The 26,959-nt window shown below is 37.0% G+C and overlaps 1 protein-coding gene across 1 annotated transcript in view; it reads left to right on the top strand.

Moving 5' to 3' along the window:
* NKAIN2 (sodium/potassium transporting ATPase interacting 2) overlaps window positions 1-26,959 on the top strand; it is a 391,888-nt gene that overhangs the window by 238,444 nt on the left and 126,485 nt on the right. The window contains exon 4 of the mRNA XM_023754204.1: window positions 24,359-24,559. Coding sequence (XP_023609972.1) covers window positions 24,359-24,559 — 201 coding nt within the window. The remainder of the gene's footprint in view (window positions 1-24,358; window positions 24,560-26,959) is intronic.

The raw sequence follows: 26,959 nt of genomic DNA on the forward strand, positions 1-26,959 counted from the left end.
TTGATGAAGAAAAATAAATATTGTTTCTCACAGCTCCAAGAAAAGGCAAAGATTCCAAATGGATGTATTTGGAATGTAAAGTAAAAAGAAAAGAAAAGAACAACAGCCAAAAGTAATCATTACAAAGCTTGAGGCCAAAGTCACTTTTACTTTATTCTTTCATCACTCACCCTACAATGGTTTTATAGGATGTTGGGAAAGGTTCTAAGATGAAGAGAAATCTTAGAAGTGCCCAATGTTACAAATTGTTTAATAGAATAGTTCTAAAACTCATTCGGTCCTTGGCCCCCTAGAAGTCATGATATATGGGAAATTTAAAAAGACATCTGGACACTTGTCATGGGGCCTGGGAGGATGGGTGAAGATGATGACCTGGGTCTCCAGTTCTGTGCCTACCATATGGGGGAGGTATTTAAAAAACATAAATATTCAAAAGATGGCCTTACCATCCTAAAGAATACAAGGGAAATCTCTGTGGAAATCTAATTCTTGAAGGGTTATGCCCCTCAAGAAGCAGCAAATAGGGGAGGCTGAAAGTCAGTGGATACTGACTTTAGCTTCCACTATGTACAACTTACATATTCTATGGCCTAAAAATCTCTGAAGTGGCATTTTCCTCTCCTACAAAGATAAGCTATTCAGTGAGATGATCTCTAAGGTCCTTTTAAGTTTTATAAACATATGGATCAAAAGAAAAAAAAAACACTTCAGGAAACATATAATCACAATGCCCCCAAAATAAATAGAAACCTTAAAAGGCATATAGCTTCAAATTATTTCCGACTACATACCTTGATGATAATTACCAATGCAGTTATTATCTATTACTTGCATGGGAGAGTGTGGAGGAACATACGACTTTTGGAGAACCAAGTACAAAAATGAAGGTAATAGGGTAATCTTTGGGGGATTACACTGCCAAATAAACATGGTCAAGAGGCAAGAAATACAGTCACCCAAAAGAGAGCAGGTGGCTGGCTGTCTTGTCAGCAGGGCTGGAATGTAACTTTTTGAATGTTTCAGTATATCCAAAGCATGAATGTGCGGTAGTGGAATTAATCAGCCCTGGAAGAATAGAAAAAGGAGAGTTAGTGCACAATGGTGGCAGAGCCCATGCAATCATAATCCAGTGGGAAGTGAGAATGAGTGCTTTAAGCATTTTGGTGTTAATAGCAAGCCCATTATGAGGTAGTCTTACAGTGATGCTATTAGACCTTTCATTTATCCGACTCCCCTTGTTCTGACTTCCTGCTCACCAAGCTTACTTCTGGTTATAATTTAGCATTTCATGGAAGTCTGTCTATTGGGAGAAAGTGCACTGAGTATACACACTTTAAATATTTTCTGTCCCTATCACAGTGATTTTTTGTGAAAAATTAAGATGAATTTATGATTATGATTTGGCTTTCCACATGTTTGATCATAGGGTGGAGATCATGCCAGTGTGACTAATCTAGTCTATATAAGTATATTTCTCTTTATAAGTGACTAAATAAGTACTACTCTAATCTTATACGATATGTAGTTAACATAAATTGACATGCAGGGCGTGAAAAGCCTTGGGTGCCAAAAATGTCTTGTCATTCAAAACAGGGGGCCAGATTTTCAGATGAGGCAATTAATCAAGGCACTACCCAGAGTTCTTAAGTAATACTCCATTCATCAACCTATTTCTAAATGAAGAGAGATTCCACCAAGAGAATCTAAATAATCTTGCTTTATATATGTCAGTGTTCAGTTTATTTTAGAAAGATGCTCAAATATAATGGCACATAAGTATCTTTTAAGCTAGACTGGCCCAGAATATGTAAGGGCTTCAAGTAGAATTACTAAATAATAAGTATTCCATTTCTTTTTTTTCCCCTTATAAGAATGTAAGACTCAGAAAGGCAAAGACTTGGTTTTGTTCATCACTCTTTGTCAAGTACTTGGTAAAGTGCCTAAATTATAGAAGATGCCATGAAATGCATTCTGAGCAAATAAATGGGACTTATTCACACTTGGTACCACTTCAGTTTTCAACTTCATTATTGTGCTGATTTTAAGCAAGAAATCTCAATTCCATTGTTTCTGATGCAAAGTATGTCATGAGAAATCTTTTTAGCTTTGCATTTTATCTAGAAGTGCCTATATATGTTTTTTCTAGTACTTATCCTGCTTGAATTTTTATGTCTTTCCCTAGATTTGGGAAATATTCATCTATAATTTCTTCAAATGGTTTTTCTGACACCCTCTTTTTTTCTTCTTCTTTTGGAATTTCACTTACATGGATATTACCTTTTGATATTGTAATACAAATTTATACGATTCTGGTCATTTTTCTATTCTAATTATTTCTGTTCTTCAGATTAGATACATTTTATTGCTCTGTCTTCATATTCACTGACTCGGTCCTCTGCCATATTCAATCTGCTATATTAAGCCTGTCCAGTGGGTATTTTCTTCCCACATATTGTATATTTTGGTTCTAGAATTTCCTTTTGGAATTTTTTTTTACATATGTAGTTTCTGCTTCTCTACTGCGATTTCCTATTTTTCATTCATTATGAGCATATTTTTGTTTCAATCATTAATCATAGTTATAGCAGCTGCTTTAAAGTCCTATCTGCTGGTTCCAATATCTGAGTTATTGAGGGTTGATCTTAGTTTATTAATTTTCTCTTTAGAGGGAATATTTTTCTGAATCTACATTATGTGAGTTTATTATGCACTTTAACGTGGATATTGTCATTTTTCCTTTGTGTAAACTCAGGATTCTGTTATCTCACTCTGAAGAGTGTTGACTTCTCATTTCTTTATTAGTTAGTAGGCCATCAACTTGGTTGGATTCAAACTGTGAGTCAGATCCTGTCCCTTGAGCAATAGCTCACATTTCCATGTGGTTCTTCAATTCTTCATCTTAATGCTTGGAGTCTGCCCTGTGCATATGTGGTTCAGTGCACAGCCAGAGATTTGGGCAGATTTATACACAAAATGTGGGACTATTCTTCTCTATCTTAATTTTTCTATTTTCTTCTTATTTCCAAACATCTGCGGTTGTCCTGAACTCTGTCCTCTGGTTCTTCTGGCCAGAAACTCTGTGAGTTTTTATGAAAATTTTATATACTACATGCAGTATTCCATTCCTTTCTTCCAAGTGTCAACTCTTCACTACTTTTGACTACAATTTTCAGTCTCCGTTGCCTTTGGGCTTTTTGTATTTAGCCTACAGTTTATAGTTGTTACTTGCAGGGGTGTTGGTCTGGCAGGAGCTTACTTGGCTACATCAGAAACAAAAATCTATGTTATATTAATTGAAAGCATTCGATGCATAAGTGATCTTTCTTTCTTGTAAATCTCTTTAGCATAATTTTATATTTCTTATGTACCTATAAGGTTCTAGCTAATATTATAGTACTTCATAAGTATATATTAGCTGGGTTATTTGCTGAATTATCAGCTCATAAGGTGCAAGGACTCACTCATGTGCAGTATGTTTGCTAGATGATTAAACATGGAGGATATATACTGCTTATGAAAATCATGACTAGGATTTTGAATTCTAAAACTATATTGTTGTCACACAAATAGGATTATGCTGTCTATGGTTTGAGTGCCATGTATTAGAAGAATTTTATTGAGAAGACATATTTCTAAATATGGGATTAATAAAAGATTATAGTTTCTTCATATTTATAACTATATATGAATGATTTAAATAGCCAGCTAAACCTCGACATTCAAATGGAAAACTTTAAGGGATACTTGGACTTAAAGAACAGTTCATTAAAATAATGCTGGAGTGAGGAAGGCAAGGGATAAAGGATTTGCTTTTTGCAATTTACAAATGAAGAAAAGGCAAATATTTTATTCAAAATGTTTTGCAGACAAGAGCTAATAAATCTGAAATCCTCTTAATAATGAATGTAAAGTTTGAAAGGAACAATACATACTATAATTGCAAAGACAAAGATGTTTAAAAGAAAGGGACATGATAGTATAAAAAGCAATTCATTGATTTTTTTTTTAATGCCTCATGAGTGGAGAGAAAAAACAGCTAATGAGAAGATAGCTTGGAGACTATGGCATGTCAAGATTGTAGGTCCACTAAATATGAAGGAATCAGAGATGAAAGTGGTTTGTATATTATATGCATAACCCATTTCTTCTGAATAGTTTGTTGTGACATTGTTGAGCATCTTCATCGCCAGGTGTTTCTACGTAAATGAGTTTTTCAAATGAAAAACTAGTGTCCTTTGGATGAATTTAAAATAAGAAGGCAATAGCTATTATTTCTACAATTAAAAAAAAAAAGAAATTTCCTCTCCTCCCAAAAGTTTCTGGAAAGGTTTCCACAATTATCATCGCATTCAATGAAGAGAATTCTATTGCATACTTAGAACATGAAGATTAAATTCTTTTCCATTTTGATTTATTACCTGAAGATCAAATGGAACCTGAGTTGGGGGCCAGTGGAGGGACATTTCCTTTGGTTTGCAAAGGTTCTCAGCCTGTGCCTTGTTGACATTATAATTCTATTCCCATCAAAACGGAAGAAGAGCTTTTCTACCGAATTGATTACTTTCCTAAACTTTGGGGGTTGTGGATAAAGAAATTATTTGAGATATGTTTCTTCCATTTCTGCAAATTTCTAAGCCTCAGATATCTTTTTTTATGAAACTGAGATAATAAAATAGCTCATTTTAACAGTATGGTCCCTAAACACATTTAATAGATATTGAAAGCATCCAGTTCTTTGACCAGCTAATTCCACTTCCCATGGAGGGAGGGGGGAAATATCCAAAATTCCTAAGAGAAATATTTATACTCAGAAACCAGAATGCATACATTTTGTAAAATATCGTCCTTTTACAGAGGCCAGTGTCTCTGATAAGCGCTACTATGTTGGTGATGAGAGCATCCAACAGACTAAAATCTGACAAATGATTTGTTAGGGGAACCAGGAATCTGCATCAGCCCATTTCCTACATTGAACTCAACCTTCCAAATTTGCAATATGAAAAATAATTGGTAGGAAAAAGGGTGTGATCGTTGTCAGTGTTTTCTATCCCTTTTTAGATGAAAAACTGTCTTTCTGTAAGACCTGGGAATCAGTGTGACATCATGGCACACAGTTTGCTATGGAGTTAGACCTGATTTTTAATTCCAGTTCTGCCATTTATTTGCAATATAACCTTACATTTCTTAACATCCCTAGGACTTGGGTTCCTCACCTGCTTGTTGTGATTAAGTGAGACAGTACCTGATACATATCAGGCACTCAACTAAATATTGTTAAACTAATACACAATGTTTTAAACTGCCTGGCTCATAATAGATGCCTACAAATATTGGAGTGTTTTTCCTTTGATGTAACTGACATTGAAAAGAATCAAATGACACAATACCACAGACCAGGATGATTTCTACAGGCTTCCGATACTTCTCTGACCCGTGAGGCACAGCCTTTTTGAATAAGTATCACATTAGTATTTATTGAAATATCTTGATTTTTCAAATCATACAGGTAAAACTCACATGTAGAGTAATCCTGTGTTTCCAAAGATTCTAACTTATATGCTATCCTTATTTTGGTTTACAAACCTTATCCATGCAAATGACTGTAGTTTATTTATCCTGTAAGATTTACAGGTGAAATATTATTCACATCATTTTTAAAAGGAGAAAAATTGAAACTCAGAATGGCAAACCAGCTTCTCAGTGGTAAAGATTTGTTTTATGACTTATAAACCCAGTGCTCTTCTTTTTACCACCTGTTAGCTTCAAAATCCCACTGTTCTAGAAGTTTCCAAGGTTTATCATAAGTGATGTTCAGTGTCATATGCTCATAGAGTCTGGAACCTAATAAATCCATAATTTGCACACAATTTAACATCAGTATTATAACATTAATACCTCTCATAAGCAAAGCTGAAGGGTTTAAAGATAACACAGCCTATCAAGCTGTCTCATATGGAACACTAAGCTTTGTAGCAGTATGTATGGTCAAGTTAAATTTATTGCTCCCTAATAAAATAACGAGCTCAAAAACTTGGAGGGATTTTCAGAGAATAAAAATAAATGAGCATAGCCTACTGAGGCTAAAAGATATTCTGTTAACTCCTGCTAAAGAAACCAGCAACAATTTCCCAAAGAAAACACAAACAGGATTAGAAGCTGTCTCTACAGAGGCAGTGAACTTCAAAATCTTGACACAATAAATAGTCAATACTTATGGTTGCCTTTTAAAGTAAAAGCCTTCTCTTTCCACCCGCTTTTCTTATAAATCCTGTTTGTGAGTTAGCCATAAAACAGTGGTTCTCAGCTTTGGCTGCCCCACAGAAATCACCGGTGAAGCTTTAAGCACACAGTGAGGCCTGAGTGTCACTCCCAGAGACGTAGATTGAATGGGTATGGACCACTGCTGGGCACTGGGACATTTTAAAAGCTGTTCGGGTGATCCTAATGGGCAGCCAAGGTTGAAAAATCACTACTCTAAGGCAATTCCAGGCTAATAGTATTTATAATGTATATTTTACATTTCAGAAATTATATTAAGTGGCTTTACATAGTATTTCAACACTCTTTGGGTTAAGTGTGTTGGACAAAGTGTAATGTATTGGGTATTGTAACTAAAAAATCTGGGGGATACAGCAGAGCTGAATTTGAAACCTTAAATCATATAACCATGCCTCACTTCTCTCCCAATCTCGGTTTCAATTTTTCTGGTTGGCTCCATTCTAAGGGACTAGATGTCCCTTCAGAGTCAGAAGATAAATCAGTAACCCTCGGCACTACATTGTTCTCACATTTGAATCTATAAGAGGGAACAAGGGATTCTTTCTCAGACTTTGATCAGAAGTCTCATTTACTCTGATTGTATCAGAGACTGTTCAAGATCCCCCATCTGAGGCTGAAGCTATAATTTGTACTCAGACCTGTCTTATTATAGCTTCGTGCACCTTTTACTCTATATATATCACTGCCTCAAGAAAATATTACCAGCTTGATTGGAAGAAAATGTTTATTTCCTAATGAAGAATTTGAGAAATAAACAAATCCCTAAATAAGACTGCTTATATATGAAAACTTCCCCCAGTTCTGTGGCTGTAAGCCTTTCTCTCCCCTCTCTTCTTTGCATCCACTTGCCTTTCCCTCTTCTTATTCTAGAGCCAGTTCTCTCCAAGGGCAGGCGAAGGCTGTGTCCCAGGCTGGGAACCTCAGTAACCAAAATAACAACCTGTGCATTCACTGGTTCTGAAATAATTGATTTTCACATTTATTTTTTATAATGCCTATATTTGTTTCCTGTGGCTGGAAAAAAAATTACCACGAACAACAGAAATTGATTCTCTCACAGTTCTGGAGGTCAGAAGTCCGTAATCAAAGTATGGGCATTGCCATGCTCTTCTGGGGCACCAAGCAAGAATCCCTCCTTTCCTGTTCCAGCCCCCATGGCTCCAGGCATTCCTTGGCTTATTGAGGCAAAATTTCAATTTCTATCTCATCTTCACATGCCTTCTCCTCTGACTGTCTTCTTCTCTTCTGACTCTGCTGAGAATATTTGTCATCAGATTTGGAGTGGGCCCCGATAATCCAGGATAATCTCATTTTAGGGTCCTTACGTCTGCAATGATCCCTTTTTTTTCCAAGTAAGACCCCATTCACAGGTTCTGGGAGTTCAGATGTGGATACATTTGGAGTGGAGGAAGGGGCACCACTACAATGCTCATTGCCATTTTGTCTGGGAAGTAAGACAGGTTTTAGGTTTTCACTTTGGAGCTTTTCTTTGACTAGTCACATGCAGGTGTGAGCTGCAAAGGAAAGGTTGGGATGGACATGCCATTGTAGAAAAAGGGAACATGCATTATGAGAAGAGCAAGCCCCCTAAGCATGTACAGCTTATCAGTGGAAGACTAAAAGTAATTCCTCAGGGCACAACACACATTACTGAGCTTTAAATGTAAGTATAAAAGGAAACACACAAAAAGAATAGGGTGGGGGTTTTTTATATCTTAAAGTTGTATAGAATAACAACTGTGTAATAACAAGTACAATTAGCTGTGGAAAATTTGAGGATGCAAATAAAGAATAATGTCGTATTAAAACTCTTTAAATCCAAGTGACAGGAGCCCAACTCAAGCTGGTTTAAGAGAAAAAGAGTGAAGGTTTTGGCTCATGAACTGGAAAGTCTAGGGAGGTGGTAAAAACTTCAGGTTCCTAGGATCCAAGGGTACAAGAGATGTGAATCTACCAGAAGCTTGTCTATTTTCATTGTTCTTATTATTTGTTCTTTTCTGGGTCATTAATTCACTCCCAGACATGCTTCCTAATGTGGTAGAAGAGATGGTACTAGGCCCCTACAGGCTGTTGGGGGAAACCTCAAAAATCTAAATTCAGGATCAACTTCAAAGAACTGACATGTAGCCTTATTCAAATTTGTAAGAGCTTCAATAGGAGAAACTTACATACACAGTCAAAGCAGCTGACTGCTTCCAGGGGTGACTGGCTGGGAATTATCCATACCCCTCCCAGGACAGGGTCTCTTTTTATAGGGGGTTAATAGTAAAACCAGGCAGTGGGTGGTCACGTAGACCACCAGAAAGAACCATGCATTCCTCAGTGAACAGATAACATCAGGCAGTTACCACTTGTACATCCTGAACCTTCTTCCTGGGGGGCATGGCGTTTATCTTTGGGCTTCAGGCAGCATTCCAACTTTCTGAGTAGTCAGCCAAGCATGAGGCTACAGAGAGTTCAACAGTCACTGAAGGTTCAACAGAGAATCCAACGTTTCCCAGATGCCTTTGCTACTGGAGCCATATTGCATCTCACTGAGTTCCCCTACACAGGCTTTCTCAGTCTTTAGTATATTCATTTTCACAAAGAAAGACACTCTCTTTCAAGGTCCATTATGGTCCCCAAATGGGCTCCTGAGTGTTCCTACTTGAAACAGGGATTTTCCCTTTTACAAATCAGTGTGTTTAGGAGGATTAAATACTATGATCGGTCAGTTTAACATCCTGTGGAATGGCAGTTCCCAAAACAAAGTAGTTCCTGTTATCAGAAGAAGGAAAAGAAGGTGTCAAACAGATAATAACAACCCATCGGCAGTTACATACTCTCAGGAAAAGAAAACCTCCTGGACTCTTACGTGAGGTGAAGAAACCAGTCGATGGGGTCAGTAGTAATTGGTGAGTGTACCTACAGATAGCAAATTCCAGGTGTTGAAGAAAGGAATAGAAAATAGAGAGCGTTTGCTTGAGTGATGATCTCTGTAGTTAATAGGATAAGAGTGCATAATGTGTCCACTGTAGAAGAATGAAAGTGTAAAAATGAACTTTAGAATGAGATTTAGGAGATTTGGGACTTCCATCTGGTCCTGCTATTTAAAAGTAATATAACTTCTGCAGGGGTTTTTTGTGCTTTTAACACTGTAAAAAATTACACAAATCAGAGAAGATGAAAATTAAGTGAGTGCAGTTCTAATGCTTAAATACCAATTTTCTTATCCTTTCATGAGATAGTGGGATGGTTTGAAGTGAAAGAATAATAATTTAGTAAAAGATATTTTCACAGGCATACCTCCATTTTTTTTTCCAGAATTCCAATTCTAAGGAAGCCTTATAAATTATATCTGGAATAGTATTTATTTCCTGTACTTTCCCAAAAGCAGGGAACAGAATTATACTTTTTAAGATAAGACCTGTAATTCTGGCCATGTGTTATCCTCAAGGATTTTGAGTCTATTTGTAGTATGTGTTTGTTAAGATGAGAGGTTTGGATCTGAAAATATCACTAGAGCAAATGGTTATGTTATTTACAAAAAAAAAAAATAAAGTCCATCATAGGATCTGCTTGTTCGTTGTTTTAAATAGACGGAAGTGGCTCATTTGTAATGCTTAATGTCTTAAAATTTTCCATCTTAACTTACAGCTTTCTCAGTCCAGTTTTTCTATATTTATTTTGTTCTAAACTAAGAAAATCCAATCCCTAAGATGCATCATTCGTATATCAAAAATACCAAGTAGGCAGAAAAGTCATTTCCTTGAGCATCCTCCACAATATTGATTTGTGTTTGCCTCCTCTATCTTCCTGACACTAGAGTTTCCTTCATTCCACTTACGCACTACCTACAATGATCAGAGAGCTAACCATAAATTGCAAAGCCCTAGTTGAGTATAATTTCTTTCTTTCCCTGGGACATATCTTCTCTTAAAAATCTAATGTTTAAACCGCAGAGGCAGCAGTTGGAAGGGACACTTGACTGCATGTCAGTTTCTAAAGTAGAGTTTCCTTCTCTGTCACCGCAGGGAGCTAGGTGCCAGAGCAGGTGCTGCTCTTCCATAAGGTTGTGACCCTCCTGACCCAGGAAGGAAAATGTTCGATCTTATAAATCAGGAACATGGAATGACAGTCCTTTGGTTTTGTTCTATTATCTGGTGAGAAGTGCTTTCTTGAAATGATAGCAAGAAGGAAATAACTGGTTAGTTTGATAATACCAAATAGCTGGATATGAACCAGTGGTACAGCAGAAATATTTTTCAAAAATCTTGAATAGCTTTTTCTCACTTTTTACAACTTAAAGTTACTATGAAAGGAGGAAAGAAAGTATTTTCATTGAAAACTTACTTTGTGCTTCAGAGGCTTTATGTTTTTTTGGTCTCACAGAAAAACTTAAGAGTATTATCTACATTTTAAAGAATAAGGCAGAAAGGTTAATTAACTTGGCTAAGGTTACACAGTTAGAAACTATGGAATGCCAGATTCAAAGTGTGTCTTTTTCCCTACTCTTTCTGCTAGAATACATTGTTTTCTTTAAAAAAAAATAACTCAATTTACTTAATGTGTGTTACCACTTGAAAATGGAAAAAAAGAATATTCTTTGCTTCTTGCATGAATATCTAAAGAGGAAGTAATTGCCAGGATCTGAACTAAGTAGGAATACAGTGAATGGGGTATTACAAGTTGAAAGCAGGGGTGAAAGGCCAGATTCCAAAGTCCCATTCAAAAAGCTCTCTCCTGAGTTTGTAGGAACCTGAGATCAGCTCTGAATTGATGAAATTTTGAAACTTCTGAAAAATAGACATAAATGAATCGTGGAGTCAAGATATAACTCTATCCAGGGGCAGTCCTAGGATACCTGTGCTGTTATCATCAACTTTATGGAGATTCGTGAACCAAAGAAGTAGAATTTACATATCCAAGTGTGTAAATCCATCTATTTAACACGCATTTAAAGATGCATTAAACATCCAGGAAATCCATTCTGTGAAATGACTCATGCCTCATTAAATGCCTTCCATCTGTAAGTTGTAGGCTAAAGAGGAATTCACAGATATCAAGACAACTGACAGCCCCCCTCTTATTCTGTGAAATGCCGTATTTCCAAAAGCCTGCTAGACTGTATAATGAGGTACATAGCCAGGCAAGGTTTTTTGTCTTTTTACAGTTTAATAGGTATACGCAGGGCCACCACATAACACTCTGCAGGTTATGCCCTGCCCAAGGCATCTTCCTGAAGAGGTAAGTGGAGGCTGAAATAAATCTTAGTTTTGTTCACCAAGCCCTGTGTCTTTAAATTAGAGCTAAGCTGGGCTTTGGGGGAGCAGGAGGGGTATTTGGAGGGCACTTTTTTATTACAAAAAGTACCTAATGTACTAGCTGAGGATGCCATGTTATATAAGAATTTTTAATTTGTATTAGAAAAACATAACCAGCACATCAAATAGTAATATTAATTTCCTTTTCAAAATAAAGTTATAAATTACAAGAACCATACTAAGAAACTAGTACAGTGGTAATAAGTCAAACCAAGGAAGATTATGCAAATAATTAAAATTTAGAAATCAGTGATTACTCCAAATTCTCATGGGAGAAACCATGAGATTTGGAGTAAGACAAATTATGAGTTCAGTCCAGGTCCTAGTTGTTCTTTAGCAAGTCACTTAATCACCCAGCATCAGTTTTCTCTGTGTAAGATATCCTCTCCAAAGGAGCATAGTGAGAATGAAACGAGATCATTTCTGTAAAGTGTCAACATATGTTAGTTTACACCCATTGCTTTTTCTTATATAATGCAACTCTACATCCTCAGTCATCCAAGCTGGCTTCCTAGATTGTATGAACTCAAAAGTCTGAGTATTTGTGGATATCACACTCAAAAAGATGCTCCATTGATCCCAAGGTACTCAGTAATCTTAGCTGTTTGCTTTAGTGCCCCATGGTTCTCAAATTGCCTATAGCACACTCTACTTGCTACTTCCCTTCCCCCACAGTGATTGTCCTGGAGCATGTACATACACACACTCACATACTCACACTCACATACACTCACATGCACACCCTCACTCACACACATTTACAGTGTACACATTCATGCTCATGCACCTTTACATACTCATGCTTGTTCACACACACACACTTATACACTTATGCTGACACAAACTCACCTACTGATACCCATTCACATATAAACACACATGTATGAAAGCAAACCACTGTAGTATCATAGACCAACTCATCATTTCTTAAGTATGTTCTTTCTAAATTGTGTTGTTCACTTTTTACCTTTGCCCACATTTCCCTCTTAAATCTCTCCCTACTTAAATTTTCTTTGTTCTTTAAGGCCTTCTTAAAATATCCACTCTACTGTTAAGCTTTCATGATAACTCAAGCAGATGTGACCTTTACTTCAAAAGTGTTTTTTATCTTTTTTAAGGTTATAGCCATGTTTTACCTTATGATGTAATTACACATGTTGTTTGACAGTTTATCAGATTGTACAGTCTTTGAAGGCTAAATCATGTCTTATTTATATTTTATCCTTCACAGTGATGGCCTTCATTGTCTTGAAGGACTAGAATCTTGGTTAATTTTCATTAAATAGGCCCTTTCAAGCTCCCATTTCAGGTTTAAAATGAAGACATATTTAGAATACCTGAAATGACTTAGGTAAGAATACTTTAATGATATGCAACTAATTTTATCTGAATGTATTATATTCAACCTAACTGGTTCTATTGATCTTTGTCTGTATAAAGTTTACATTCATTATCCAATTAGCTGTGTAGGAAAATTTTGGGTCACTGACTCTATTCCTCAAAAGCGGACTCGGGGTACGTAGGGCCCTGTGGATAACACTGACTTCTCTCCAGTACGTCCCTTGGGCCTCTGGTCTCCATGCCCCATCCTCCAGTCCAGTATCATTCAGCTTCCAGGCATACATTCAGTTGAGCTGCATATTTTTATGAATGATAACCATCAATATATAACTATATCTTTGTTAAATATCCATATGAACATATCTTTAGCAAATATCTATGTGAGTATCACTACAAAGAAGATATAACTTGAGCCTGTGATTTCACCCCATGGAGTTACAAAGATTGTGTGCATTCTGCGGATAAGCTGTCTCCAAATAAGAGGAGAGTTCTGGCTGAGCTGAGCAGGCTCACTCCCATTTCCAAACTTATCCCTCAAATAAGTTGCTCTTCATGGAGGTGGTGGGGCTAAGAGATAGAAAAAGACATGGGAGATATATCTTTCCCATCCTTTTCCCCGAGGAGAAACAAAATAAAAATTGTTTTTCATCTCTAAAAACCTGAAGAGTGGGAAATAAGTACTTTTTCTTTTTCTCCTAATCTATTGAGTCTAAGAAGTCAGCCCCAGAGCTATGCAGAGGGGAGAGGACCAGAAGTCAACCAGAACAGTCCTCCCACTTTCAAAGGACTTTTGTCCCCAAAACTAACTGTTGAAATTTCAGGTGTTTGCGTCAGACACTGATAAGGCAGTTTATCTTTTGCCTGTAAAAGGCTCTGAAATGATTTCTCTCAGCCTAGCTCCAAATATCATATTCAATTCTATTTCCTATCTCAAATTATGCCCCCCAACAAACAGTGTATCATGATTTTTTAAATTTATTGTGGCCCATGGGAAGGAATAATTTACCCAGGTACACAGGAGAAATATTGTTTTCTGTTTACATTTTGTGGAAGAAAATAAGTACCCCGGGGTTTAAGAGAAGCAAAGCAATACCTACTGTGATCATTAATCTAATTGAACACAAGTTTCTTATTCATTTCCTTTAGCTTCTTTGTTTATGGTTTAAATCTGATAAACATCAAAACCTTTTTCAACATAGGATATTGAAACAACATGATGTACTTTCCAGAAATCCGTTTTAGTCAAAAAAGAAAGGTTAAACCAAGTTATAAAGAGACAGACCGTACATTCATTATAAGTACATGCATCCTATTGACTCAATAAATGTCAGTTCGAAAGCTATACTAGACACTTGTCATATCCAAGGGATACATATGCCAGTAATTAGTGAGTATATTTAGACTCTAGGTTCTCTGTTGATGTGCCTTATGTCTTGGAAAGCAGTCAGGTACTGTAAGGCCCAGGTTCTGAATTCAAATCATGCTGGCAGGAAGTTACAGGAGGAATATGGCTAGCATAGGAAGGTTTCACATAGTTACTGCAGTTTCATGTAGAGTCTGAAGTGTTGGGTTAGAATGGAGAGACGGAGGTTTAGAGCAAGGTGGGTAAACCAGTGTTGTGTTTAGAAATACACACAGGTGAATGTAGGCTTCCTACACTTAGGCAGAGGTCAGGATAGGCAGTGGGAGGAAGTGCTATGGACAAAGTAACAAAGTGGAGTAGCCAGATCATAGGGTCTGGCCACTATTACCATGAAAGCATGTCAAGACTATCCTTTGCTAGAGAGGGAAGTGTCTTAAAGTGATATGAAAAGGTTCCCAGCCATGTGCTCATCCCCAGCTAAAGGTAGGATTCTTCAGATGAAAATGGCTAATTATTACAAATGATCAGAAATCTCTTTATGTCCGTATCTCACAGAGCTTTACCACGAAGACCAAATTCATCCTCATTCAAGGAAACAATTCCCATTATACTTCTCAGGTACTCAATTACCTGTAAAGGGATGGTCATTATCTCCTCTGCACTACAGAATGAGAAAGCTGTATGGAGAATGATGCCCGTGGTCATGAGCTCAAGTCTTCTCTTTCACAGAGTTTTACTTTTCCCACCAGCCCTACTATCTCAGTTTCCACTGGTAAGCAGAGCAGAGAAATTGCATAATTACCTGGATAATTTAGACCTGAAAATAAAAGTGATTGCAATGCATTACGTGAGCTCTTTCGAAATTTTCCTGAACATGAAATATTTTTTACTCTTCCCTTTTATTCTCAGTAATCTCAGACAGGCACATACATTTCTCTTTATGGAGAATGATTAACACGGACTCAACCAGGGAGAAATCAAATTATACAGTTAATAAAAACTAAAGCTTCGTTCCATGCTAAGTGGCAATGTACCACCAGGGAAAATGAATAACTGCATTTTAGAGTGGAAGGAGTCGAACGTCAGGTTTGAATTTAGTTAGCCTTGGGATCTACAATAACTTTCAGTTCTTTTGTGACTGAATTTTTTAAACTAAAGCCAGGTGCTACAGAGCCATATTCTAGTCAACAACTGGCCAAATATGCAATGGTGGTCCCATAATATTATCATGGAGATGAAAGCTTCCTATCACCTAGTGACACTGTATCTGTTGTAATGTCATGGCAAACTGTAGTACTTAAGTGTTTACGCTGATGCTGCTGTGACCAAACCCCTTGTGCTACCAGTCATATAGAAGTACTAGAGGCCTGGTGCACGAAATCCGTGCACTCAGGTGGGGGGTCCCTCAGCCCAGATTGCAGAGGACACAGGCCAGGCCGAGGGACCCCACCGGTGCACAATCAGGGCCAGGGAGGGACGTGGGAGATTGGCAAGCTGGGGAGGGACCGTGGGAGGGCTCCAGGGCATGTCCGGCCTGTCTCACTCAGTCCTGATCGGCCGGACCCCAACAGCAAGCTAATCTACCAGTCAAAACATCTGCCCCTGGTGGTCAGTGCACGTCATAGCGACTGGTCAACCAGTCAACTGTCTGCCCCCTGGTGGTCAGTGCAAATCATAGAGAGTGGTTGAGCAGCCTTAGCATATCATTAGCATATTATACTTTGATTGGTTGAATGGACGACCGGACAACTGGACACTTAGCATATTATGCTTTTATTATATAGGATGGCACATAAAATTAAGTACAGTGCATTATGCTTGATAATGATACAAAAGGACTATGTTACTGATTTATTTATTAACTATGTGATACCTTTTATTCTTATTTTAGAGTGTACTTTTTCTACTTACAAAAAAGTTTGCTGTTAAACAGTATGTGTGTTATGCTGGCAGCATCCTCATAGTACATCTCGTGTTTACTTCACCTCTTGATTGCATCATTTTCTCTTGTACTCAATTTAATCTCTTGTTGTTTCGTACAGTAATGTGCTATAGAGGCTTGTAGCCTAGGGGCAATAGGCTATACCAGACAGCCTGGGTGTGTAGTAGGGTATACCTTCGGGGTTGGTTCAAGTACACTCTGTTGTTCACACAAGGGTGAAATTGCCTAGGAATACATTTCTCAGTGTATTCTCATCATTGAGAGATGCATGATGGGTACAAAGTTACTAAAAATTATGTAGCCATACTCTGTAACAGTAAGTAACTTTTAATACTCTAACTAGATTAAATTCTTAAATTGCTTGAATTTTTGTTGGCATCTTTTCAGATTCAATGTGTAAATTCAGGTTCTTCCCTTGGCTCTAGCTGTGAATAAACAGTGATTGGTGGAAATTTATTAAAATTGCTCCTTTTCACAAGAGAGTTAAAATGACTTTGATACTTCAAAAGCAATTCTCTAAGTGTCCTGATGCTGAGAATTTATATATAATCATTGTCAAATACAGCATAGTATGTAATAGATAAAATGAGTGGTCAATGGAGGCAGACTATTAACATAAACTAGCCATATTGAGGGAAGAGACTGTACAAGTTTTGAGTGTAGTCTTCACTCTCAAATGACCACCTAGCTGTAGGCATTCATTATTCAGAATACCACCCATTCCGTTTGAGAGCACTTCTAATCGTTTGGTCTGCCTTACCTTCCAGATAAATTCATCAGCTTGAATCTGTGCCTGCCTTTCTGGGGTTAACTGTAAATAATGAGTCTGGTTCCTCTGGATTTGGGTGCTTCTTTAAATATTTCAAGGCAATTATGAGGATCCTTCTGATTCTTTCCTTTTACAGACAATTCAACCAAAATTCTCTCATGGCTCCTCATATGACATGGTTTTTAAACCCCATAACCACCCTGGACACAGGATGCAATTTTATCAGTGTCTGCTACACACCAAACCAAACAGTCTGACAGAAGTCTGTACGGTCTCTTTGGTATATGAGAAGGTTATATGCCACACAATTCCTATGTTCACTGCAGAAAAGAGCTGTTTACTGTATTATTCCTTTATTGAAGTAGCTTCACATACTCTACCTATAATTTAAAATCATACCACCATGTTTTTCTCTATGTGATTTCCAATCTCGTATTGGATATGCTAACACATATGGTATAAATTCAAGTGGCTCCTTGGCTTATGGCTATGGATGACCACTTTGATGATGACTATTTTTCTGTTTATTAATGTTTTCTTCTAGACAGTGACCTCCAGTCGCCTCTTGGCCTTGTGTGTAGCAAAAGCTACAAAGAGCTCTTTGGAAACAATCCAAATGAAATAGATACATATTCTTAAAGGTGTTGTATTTAGACTTACAGGTTTATTTATATTTGTCTCCACAAATTCTAAGCAGTATTGATCTATGTACTTGCCAGGATAAAAATAAGACAGGAGACAAATCTTACCACTTACAAAAAATTCTCTCATGAGAATAAAGTACAACTAAAATATCTTTAAAAGCTTCTTCATCCAAACGCATGGCAGAGACAACACTATTGTAACTGCAGGGTGCAATGAATTTTGTATTAGTGTTGGCAAACCACCTAAGAGGACATGTCAAGGTCTTTTATAATGTTGAGTAGGTTTCTGAACTGCATCTGGAAATTTTTGAAATAAATTGTATGAATTCTGTGTTCACCATTTTTTTTTATTTCAGTACATTCTCATAAAGAAGACTAAATATGGTATTTTGCAATGATTGATTGGATGGCCAAGACAATTTCTGTAAAAGGCAACAAGGTCCAGTAGGAAAGCATGAGTCAGAAAAAAATAAGTTTGAAACCTAGCTTCATCCTTAATAAAAATAACTTTTGCAGATATATATCCATGCTCAGCCTTATTTTTTCTATTAAATAAGCATAGTGATCCCTACTTCTAAATGTTATTGTAGCATTTACTAGGCAATGAATACACAAACTTTATTTCCTTTTTTTGTAATATAGATTGCCTCAAATTTATCAATAAGCTGCAAAACTGAACTTATTCAAAATTAAAGACTTATAAAGATTTTACAGAGAAATTTCTTGTTAATTAGCATTTCACTTCATACCCAGTTGTGGCCATTCTCAATAACTAAAAAATGACTATGAAGTCCATCAGTAACATTAACACTTGGCTCATCTCTGTCTTGCTACCATTTTTTGGTCATTTCTCCATGGAATGTTCTCTCCCAGAGAATGAGTGAAGAATGGACATAAAACTTTATTAGCATCTCTCGTAACGAATTAAACCAATATACATTTTGAACTATGGATTCAAATTAAATTGGGCTCCCAATTCAATTCCGTTGACAAGTTAAAAAAATCCTTGGCGACAAGCACCGATGCTGTCTAAATCATAGTTTCTGAAGTGACATCAGTACCAGAGGTGGGTTGCATATGTAGGTGAGTTAATGACCGGTAGTAAAGGTGTGGAACTATTCGGGAGGACATGGCAGTGTTCCTTCATTTTCTCCAAGCCTTCAATATCATCTGAACCTCTGTGCCTCCATGGCAATTAAAAACCCACATAAATGTGCTTAGAAAACAAATGACAGGGTGGGCTTCTGGTGCGTGCTAAAATGGCCGTAACATCTCTTGAAAGAGCTAACATGTTCTTTGCCTCCCTAACTCCCTCGAGTGAATGCAGATCACTTTTCAAAGCTCTAAGACAGGAAAGGAACACTCACAAGATGGAAAACATACCTGCAGGGAGGGAACAAACGGGAAGGTGAGAAATCAGCAGGAAAAGCTGCCTGAGGAGCTTTTCGTACAGGGAAAACGATAAAGTCAGTGAGAAGTTGATCTTTCATCATTGTAACCAGCTGAGAAAATTCTGCCTCGAGCATCTGCTTGTGAGGGTGTGAAAGAGAGGAGAGCGGACTCATTTTGCCAAACTTAGATCCCACTCAGCAGATGGGTCCTAACATTAGGAGTAAAAAGAAAAAAAAAAGGAAAAGAAAATAAAAAAAGGACTTTTGAGCCTGGAGGTTCAATTAACTTGAATATAGCATGGAGGCTTCTTTATTGAATTCTTTTTTTTTCTTTTCCTTTCCTTCCTTTCCTTTTATCCACTCTTCGTCCCTTCCTTCCTGCTTTTCTTTTCTCTCTTTTAGATCATTGCAAGGATCATCTTAAAACAACTTTTTTTTTAAAATATTCCAGATGCAGGCTTTCTTCACAGCCAAGAGTTAATATACATTTCTTGAGCAAAAAAAGGTGACTATATTGGGGCTTAACATACTCCTTTACCCATAAAAAGAAAGCAATTGACCAAGATAATATTGCTCTTGAAGTACTAGGTATACATTGTAATGTTAAAAAAGGAATGGGGTTCATCAGGAAAAGCTTCTTAGAAGGAGTAGACCAAAGTATTAATTCTAATGCAGAGAGATATACAGGATGTTAATAGGGGGTATTGGGGAGAATTTCATAAGAAAGCGACTTCAGCAACAATGTTCTGGATGCAGACAGTGCAGACCAAATTGTGTGATAATATGGAACATTTGTCTCAACTCAGAAGGCAGTCAGGATAAGATTTAGAAAAGTGTAATACTGGCCTTTTGGGGGAACACAGACCAGAGAAACCCATTTCAGGCTAGAAACAATGAAAACATAGTGTCAATGAACTTTAAATGGTTAACATTAAATTTTTAGTGAACCTTTTCTACCTAATGGGAAAAGTCACATTTTGGTTTAAGAACTCTAGCTTTTAGAAATCTACATACCATCGGACTTTTCTCATCTGATTTTAGAGCAATGGTTGTAATGTTCACCATGGTCACAGAAATATTTTCTTAAATCTTTTCTTGAATAACTAACGACAGAAACCAGACACTGGAATCAATATTAGTGATGGTGTCATACTGAGTTTATGACCCATGATCAGCCAAATCTCGGTTACCCACAGTTGAATATTCTAGAAGAAAGGAGGGCACAAATGTATATTTTATGGTCCATCTACTTCTCATAAGTTCATCATATCGTAGCATGACTCGCATCTTTGGATTTTAGAGTTGGTAGATATGAACTTCTTTATGTTCTGGGCTACATTCCTATATATGTAACATTTATCCAACTTGTTAAAGTGTATTTGTGATTTTGCTTATCTTTTTAAAACCATATTTTCTCAGCTCCTTCTTTCTGCATCTTGAACAACATGATTTGCTTTCACTGATTCATATGATACCAGGACAAATTTAGCATTGGGGTTTTTATATGTCTAAGCAGGTTTGCATAGATCTATGAATGTATTGATAGAAAAAAATAAACCAGCTGTATTTAGGGTTAGAATATTAAGTTCACCAGCAAGAAATAAGCCAAGAATGATGATGCTTTTTAAGAATTTTTCAGGGTTTCCTATGAATTAATATCTACATGTAGATATTAGCAATGAGATATAACACACTGCTTTCTGATGATATTTTAAACTTTAACCCAGTGTATATGGATTGTAAATAAATAAGAATTTTTTGAAAAAAAAAGTGATTTTTTTGGTGTCAAATACAGCCTTCCTCACTATCCGAACTCCTGCCTCCTCAGCTGATTACAGAATATCATTCAATCAGAGAGTTTCCTAACTATTTATTCTCAGTCCTGATAACCAAATATACGTTTTATTGATGTAAGTATTTCAACCTCCCAGAGTATTTTTGTTGTTAAAAGTTGCTTCTTTCAATTAAATGCGCTTGCTTGGCATTCATTCCTCTAACGTCATCGCCAGATGTATGTTTTAAGGTAAGGTGAATGCTGACTTGTTCCCATTCCTACTCTGAGAGTGTTGAAAGCAGTGGTCCTGGTCCGAGCTTCCCTGGACCATTATAGAACTCAGCAGAAGAGTCTGGGTGACGGAGGTCAAGCCTTTGGGTCTTACAGCACTTGTGTCATCACCGCCATAATGACTGTTGTTTAATTCAGCACCTGCACTGGACTCAGCACGTTTCCCCCACTGTCCCCTGCAGTGCTACAGGAGACCCGATTATGTCTATTGTAATTACTCGTGGTTCATGGTTGACGGTGCCAGCGTCCTGTCGCTGATCAAACATCCTTCACTAAGCTAGGATGTTTGATTTAACGTTTAGGTCTCTCCCAGTCTAACCCCAGCTTATCTTTCCAAAGCTATTTTACACTCCTCCTTCTTCCAAACTCTCATCTCATAAAATAAAGGCTACTTACAGGTCCATAAAAATATAAGTAGTCTTAGCTCTACAATTTTTACTATCTGGTCCATTCTACTTAAAATGTTTCCCCTCCCCAGGGTGATGGCCTGTCCAAGCCTGGCCCTTCTTTCTGGCCCCAGCCAGAGTTCCCACTTCTAGGGGCTGTCTCACCCGAGTTCACAGGCATCTCACTCTCCAAGGACCTGTGCACAGATTGCCCACACCCCTCATTGCGTATTGAACCAACGCTTTCTCGTATAGTTACATTTTCTCTTTGTACCTCGTCCCCCAAAAAGACAATAAGCCTGTGATATTAGTGATAGCATTTTCTATCTGTTTACATCATTATGACCTGGTAGAGTGTTTTGCATGTGGCATATGAATAATTAAATTTGTTAGTAACTATGATGATAACTATAACCTAATTTCCATTTACATAGAAGTGCAGTTTTTAGCCTTTTAGATAGTAACTAAGGAGCCTAAAAATGGGACTGTATCAATTTTCAACAGTATTATTCCAAAAGAATAGCTAAGTAGTAGACTATTCCAGAAATCTAAGAAAATATTTCAGATTTTTAAAACTGGCAACTCAAAACTTCTCACTCTCACCATCCACCTTCTAAACTCTGCAATACAGCCTCCACTGCTTACTATCAGAACAGATGTATGCATGTATGCTCTTCTTCAAATGCCATAACCCGTGAAAGTAAATTTTAGCTTTTTATTGAAATTCTGAGGTGCTATTAGTATCATTTTCTCATTTACTTGTCAATTTTTTTTAATCAAATGCTTATTATTTGTTGAGCAATTAGGCTTCTTGTGTTGACCTGAATACACATAGCCCTTTGCAGGAACCACATTTCAGTGCTAATAACAACTTTCATGTCACACATCAGACCCTGTTATTTTGAAAAATGACATGACCAAAACTGGGGTCCTTTAATCTGAACTTTTTGAATGCTTACTAAGAGAGATGAATAAAAATATTGACACAACATTTTTGTCACTATTCTAATCTGAACAAATAATTATGAAAGTTTTCTTAAGATATGAAAGTTTTCAAATCTTACCATTCTGAGCCCATTTTGTGTGTTTTTCGATAAAAATCCACCCAGAATATACAAGATTTGGCTTGTGGTTTTCTGCCTTGTTTTGTAGTACCGAGGTTAGTTTTTTGTCTCAAAAGCCCTTACTATTTTGAAATCAAAATTATAAATATGTGAGAATTAAATAATGTATTGGTTATGCATGGAGCAGATCACACTCAGGAATTCCTGTTGAATTTAATAGGAGGCTTCCAGGAGACCTTTTTATTGTCTGTTTTACAACCAAGAATTTATATTTTGTGGTTAAAATAATATACACCTTGTTAGCTGATAGTCATTGGTGCCAACTCAATACCAACAGGAACTCCCAGTTTGGGATGTAGTGAAGAAGGAAACTCTATGCAGTGCAAACAGCTCATGGTAATACAGAGCAGCTGTGAACCATCACTGCCCTGGAACAGCTCTATAGTGGTCCAGCCAAGAAACACAATCTTCATTGTTCCATGGAAAGTGTGCTCTCCTACCTAGAGGAGAACTGGGTTATATAGACAGAAATCCCTGCTCCTGATCCCTGATTGGTCAGAATAGAGCTGCTCCTATAGGTCAGAACTGCTGATTGAATGGGGAAAGCCTCAGTCCTATTGGTTGAAATAGGACTATAGTAGCTACTTTATAAGGGCTGGTTCCAGTGACAGAAGCACAGTGCAGGCAGGCAGTTTGGTGGCCCAGAGGAAGGCAGTCTGGTGGTGCAGAGGTGCAGAGCTGCTCCCTGGAGTGTGGTTTGCCTGAGGGACACCTGTGCAGAAATGGCTGCTAGGTTCTGCTTTATGTTTTTGTTTTTATTTAAGCCTAGGTAGCCACTAGGAGCCCTTCTTAGTCCTCAGGGTTCACAACATGCACATACACGCAGACTTGTTTAAATGTCTACAAGAAGTAAATGAGAATATAAGATTATATCATCTAGTTAATGATTGCAGGTTGAAGATATGCATTTACATTTTATTAAGAATTTTTTGACTTGTTGAGTAGTAAGTTGTATTTGATGCATTCCTTTTCCCCATTTTCTTCCTAGAAGACATTGGTCCATGTTTGTATATGTGATTATAAGCTCTCTATGCCTTTTATTGCATTTACAGCTAAACATGTACATGCTGAACTTTGTCTAATGAGCTGTTGACTTATTTTCTCCACCCTGCAAGAGTTTGCTAATGATATTTCTTAAGAAATGTTTTGACTAATTGTATAGTACAAGTAGACAAGATTGAAAAGACCCTGAAAAAAATAGTAGGAATGGAAAGGGAAAAAAGGTAGTATTATGTTTTATTAAGTAAAGGTCTTACAAATGTTAGTATTAGTGACAACGTTATATTAACTTTTGCTAAATTGAAGTACAACTTTAATATTTAAAATGGGCAAAAGGTGAATATTCTGATGGAGAGGAAAATACATTTAAAATAAGATGATCTTTAAAAAAGTAAATAAAAGAAGATGATCTTCACTTAACAAAAGAGTTAAAATTACAACCTTTGAAATACAAGTCATAAGAAGTAAGAACTCTTCAGGTTTACAATTAATGCAAGCCACTGATAATTTTACTAATAATTTTTTTATAGTGTAGTCAGGTAAACTGTCATAAGTAGAATTCATAGGTACATCATTTTCAGGGAGAACTGATAGTTTTACTTTAGATGTTTCTTTTCTACCTATAAAATACAGTAAGTAAGGATGGGGGGGGAACCCACATTTCCAAATGGGAAACTCAAAACAAGTCAGTCCGAATAAGCTAACTAGCATTTATGAAGTAATTCTCATCCTTATAAATTGCCTTCTTGCAGGAAACAGACCTTATCCTGACTTTTAATATTTCAATGCACCGATCTTGGTGGATGGAGAATGGACCAGGATGTATGGTGACATCAGTGACACCCGCCCCAGACTGGGCCCCAGAAGACCACCGCTACATCACGGTCTCGGGGTGTGTTCTGGAGTACCAGTACATAGAAGTGGCTCATAGTTCCCTCCAGATTGTCCTCGCAGTAAGTGTTGACAGACAACCACTCTTTTTAGTGCTTCCGGAATTGTTTTATTTCTGTGCAATCTCAGTGCACGGCAAATGGACTACGCAGGTAACACATGGCTATTTGTTTTTTCCTAATTAATGCCACTTTTAATAGGGATTTTGAGGTTAAGCCTTGCCCTGGACTGAGTATGCTGATTCTTTTCAGCAATGATTACAAAGATGTTGGCATCTTCAGCATTCTACATAAGAAATCCAGCCAGTTTAGGTTTGATTATTTGGCTTTTGGTAGACTTGCAAAGATTCTGAAGGGAAGATCAGAGAGTTTTCGCTAGGAACGTGCTGCAACACCCAAATGTATAAGATTTCAGTAGGTGTTCTTCCTGTCAGCCTGGGCTTCTTTCTGTGTGTACTCTTAGTCCCGAAATGCCTTCTCCATTTGCCCTATCTTCTTCCTAGATTTCCCCCAAGTACCATCCATCATCTTTTATCCCTCCCCCACTTTCAAAACAATTCAGCTTTTCTTTGAATTGAATTCTAGTTCTCGGACAATTATGCCCTCTTTTTGCACAGTATTATACTGGTAAAGAACTCTCCTAAGTCCTTTCTATTGTGTATTTGTAGAACATATTTGCATAACACATACCTATGTTACATAAAACATATTATTTTATATTGTATCACTATGGCAAAGAGATAAATAAGATAAATAACATACACTTTTCTCAGGAAAAACTTTTACTAAGGCTAAATGAATAATTTGTGGGATTTATAAAATTAAGTCAACTGTATTATACATGTCTCTATTTATTTATTACATATCTATAGGTGCCGGTCCACATATATTTTTCTCTGATTCCATGTAGATCTGCAATTAATGTGCATAGTCTTAAAATTGTTAATAACAAATAATGCAAGTAGGATATGCTTTTTACCTTTTTTTTCAGTTAATTACTTTGGGAATGATGTTATCTCACAATTCTTAATTAACAAGACAGAGTTCTGGGTAGAATGGTATCAATTAGTTTACATAAAATTCTTTTGGAATTTAAAAAAGCTATGTGAGCATGTGTGTATTCAATTATATAACTAACAAAGATAGATATATATACATATATATATATAACTAATATATTCACTTAATAGATTTTTTAAGTGAAGTATATACAGATATATACAATACACATATATTTTCACTTATATATGCGTTATTATATATTTATTATAATAGGCTAAGTATGCTGTGCTAGTAAGCACTTTCCAAATCTGTTATGACTGAAAGCCACAAAAGTGTATTCTTCTGAGTCAGCAGGAGGTTCTACCATTACTGTCACTAAGGAAAGGAGGCGGTGGAGCAGCCGCCATGAGTCATCATGGGTTGCCATGCCAGAGAGCAAGCTAGATCTGGAGCCAGAAAATGCTCCTCTGTGGGAGGAGAAGCTCATTGCTCACAGTTCATTGTCCAGAACCCGTCCCACAGTCCCACCCAGTCACAAAATGGCCAGGAAGAAGGGAGAACTATAAATACTTAGAAACCAGCATAAATCATTTCCACATTTTGAATTATGTTCTTAGCTCACGTGTTGAGTGAATTCCCTGGAAAAGTCCAACCTGAGACACTTCTTAATAAACAAACCTTTCTAGAATGTTTGAACTCTAACACTGTTCATTTTGATTATCTTGAAATAAAGATTAGTTAGATTTGATGGGATGGAAGTAGTCATTTCATTACTTAAAATCCATTCAGATGAAGTATTCATTTTCACATGGGATAAGTAAAATATTTCTGGTTTCAGGAGACAGATAAAACACCTTCATAAACGTGAGGGAGAGAGGTTGTACATAAAATATCCCTTCAACTGGCACTTCCTTTTGTTCTGTACCCAAGCATTTTGGAAAGCTTCCATTTATGTGTCAAGGATGCTATAAAGATAGAGTTTATATGCATGGATAGTTATATTTTAGAGAGTTAGTTGAAATAATGTGTGTATGTATAGTTCACAGATTTATTAAACCCCACGTAAAATTTTGGCAGATGTGTAATTTTCTAAAAAATACATTTGGACATGGGAGCATATGTTGAGGTTGACATACTGCCTAAAGAAAAAGTATTTTTACCCTAAGTAAAAACCATCTGTACAGGCAAAGTGGCTACAGTACAAAGACGATGGATGGAGTGGCCCTCAGAGCAGATATAACTGATATTTCAAGCTACTGGCTCTGAATTCTGTCTACATTGCCCCCAACAGAGTGGAGAGAAGTCATTTGCACAAGCTATCACAGGATGTGGCATTTTTACCTCTCCCCTTTCCACCTCTTCTTCTGTCCAGGGGGCATCTTCTTTTGCAATGCCAACTGTGGATCACCTGAGAGTAATTTAGTAACAGTGTACCCAAGCCAATTGCTTGGAGAAGTTTCA

Source organism: Myotis lucifugus, unplaced genomic scaffold, assembly GCF_000147115.1.
Source record: "Myotis lucifugus unplaced genomic scaffold, Myoluc2.0 scaffold_57, whole genome shotgun sequence".
In the NCBI taxonomy this organism is placed as follows: Eukaryota; Metazoa; Chordata; class Mammalia; order Chiroptera; family Vespertilionidae; genus Myotis; species Myotis lucifugus.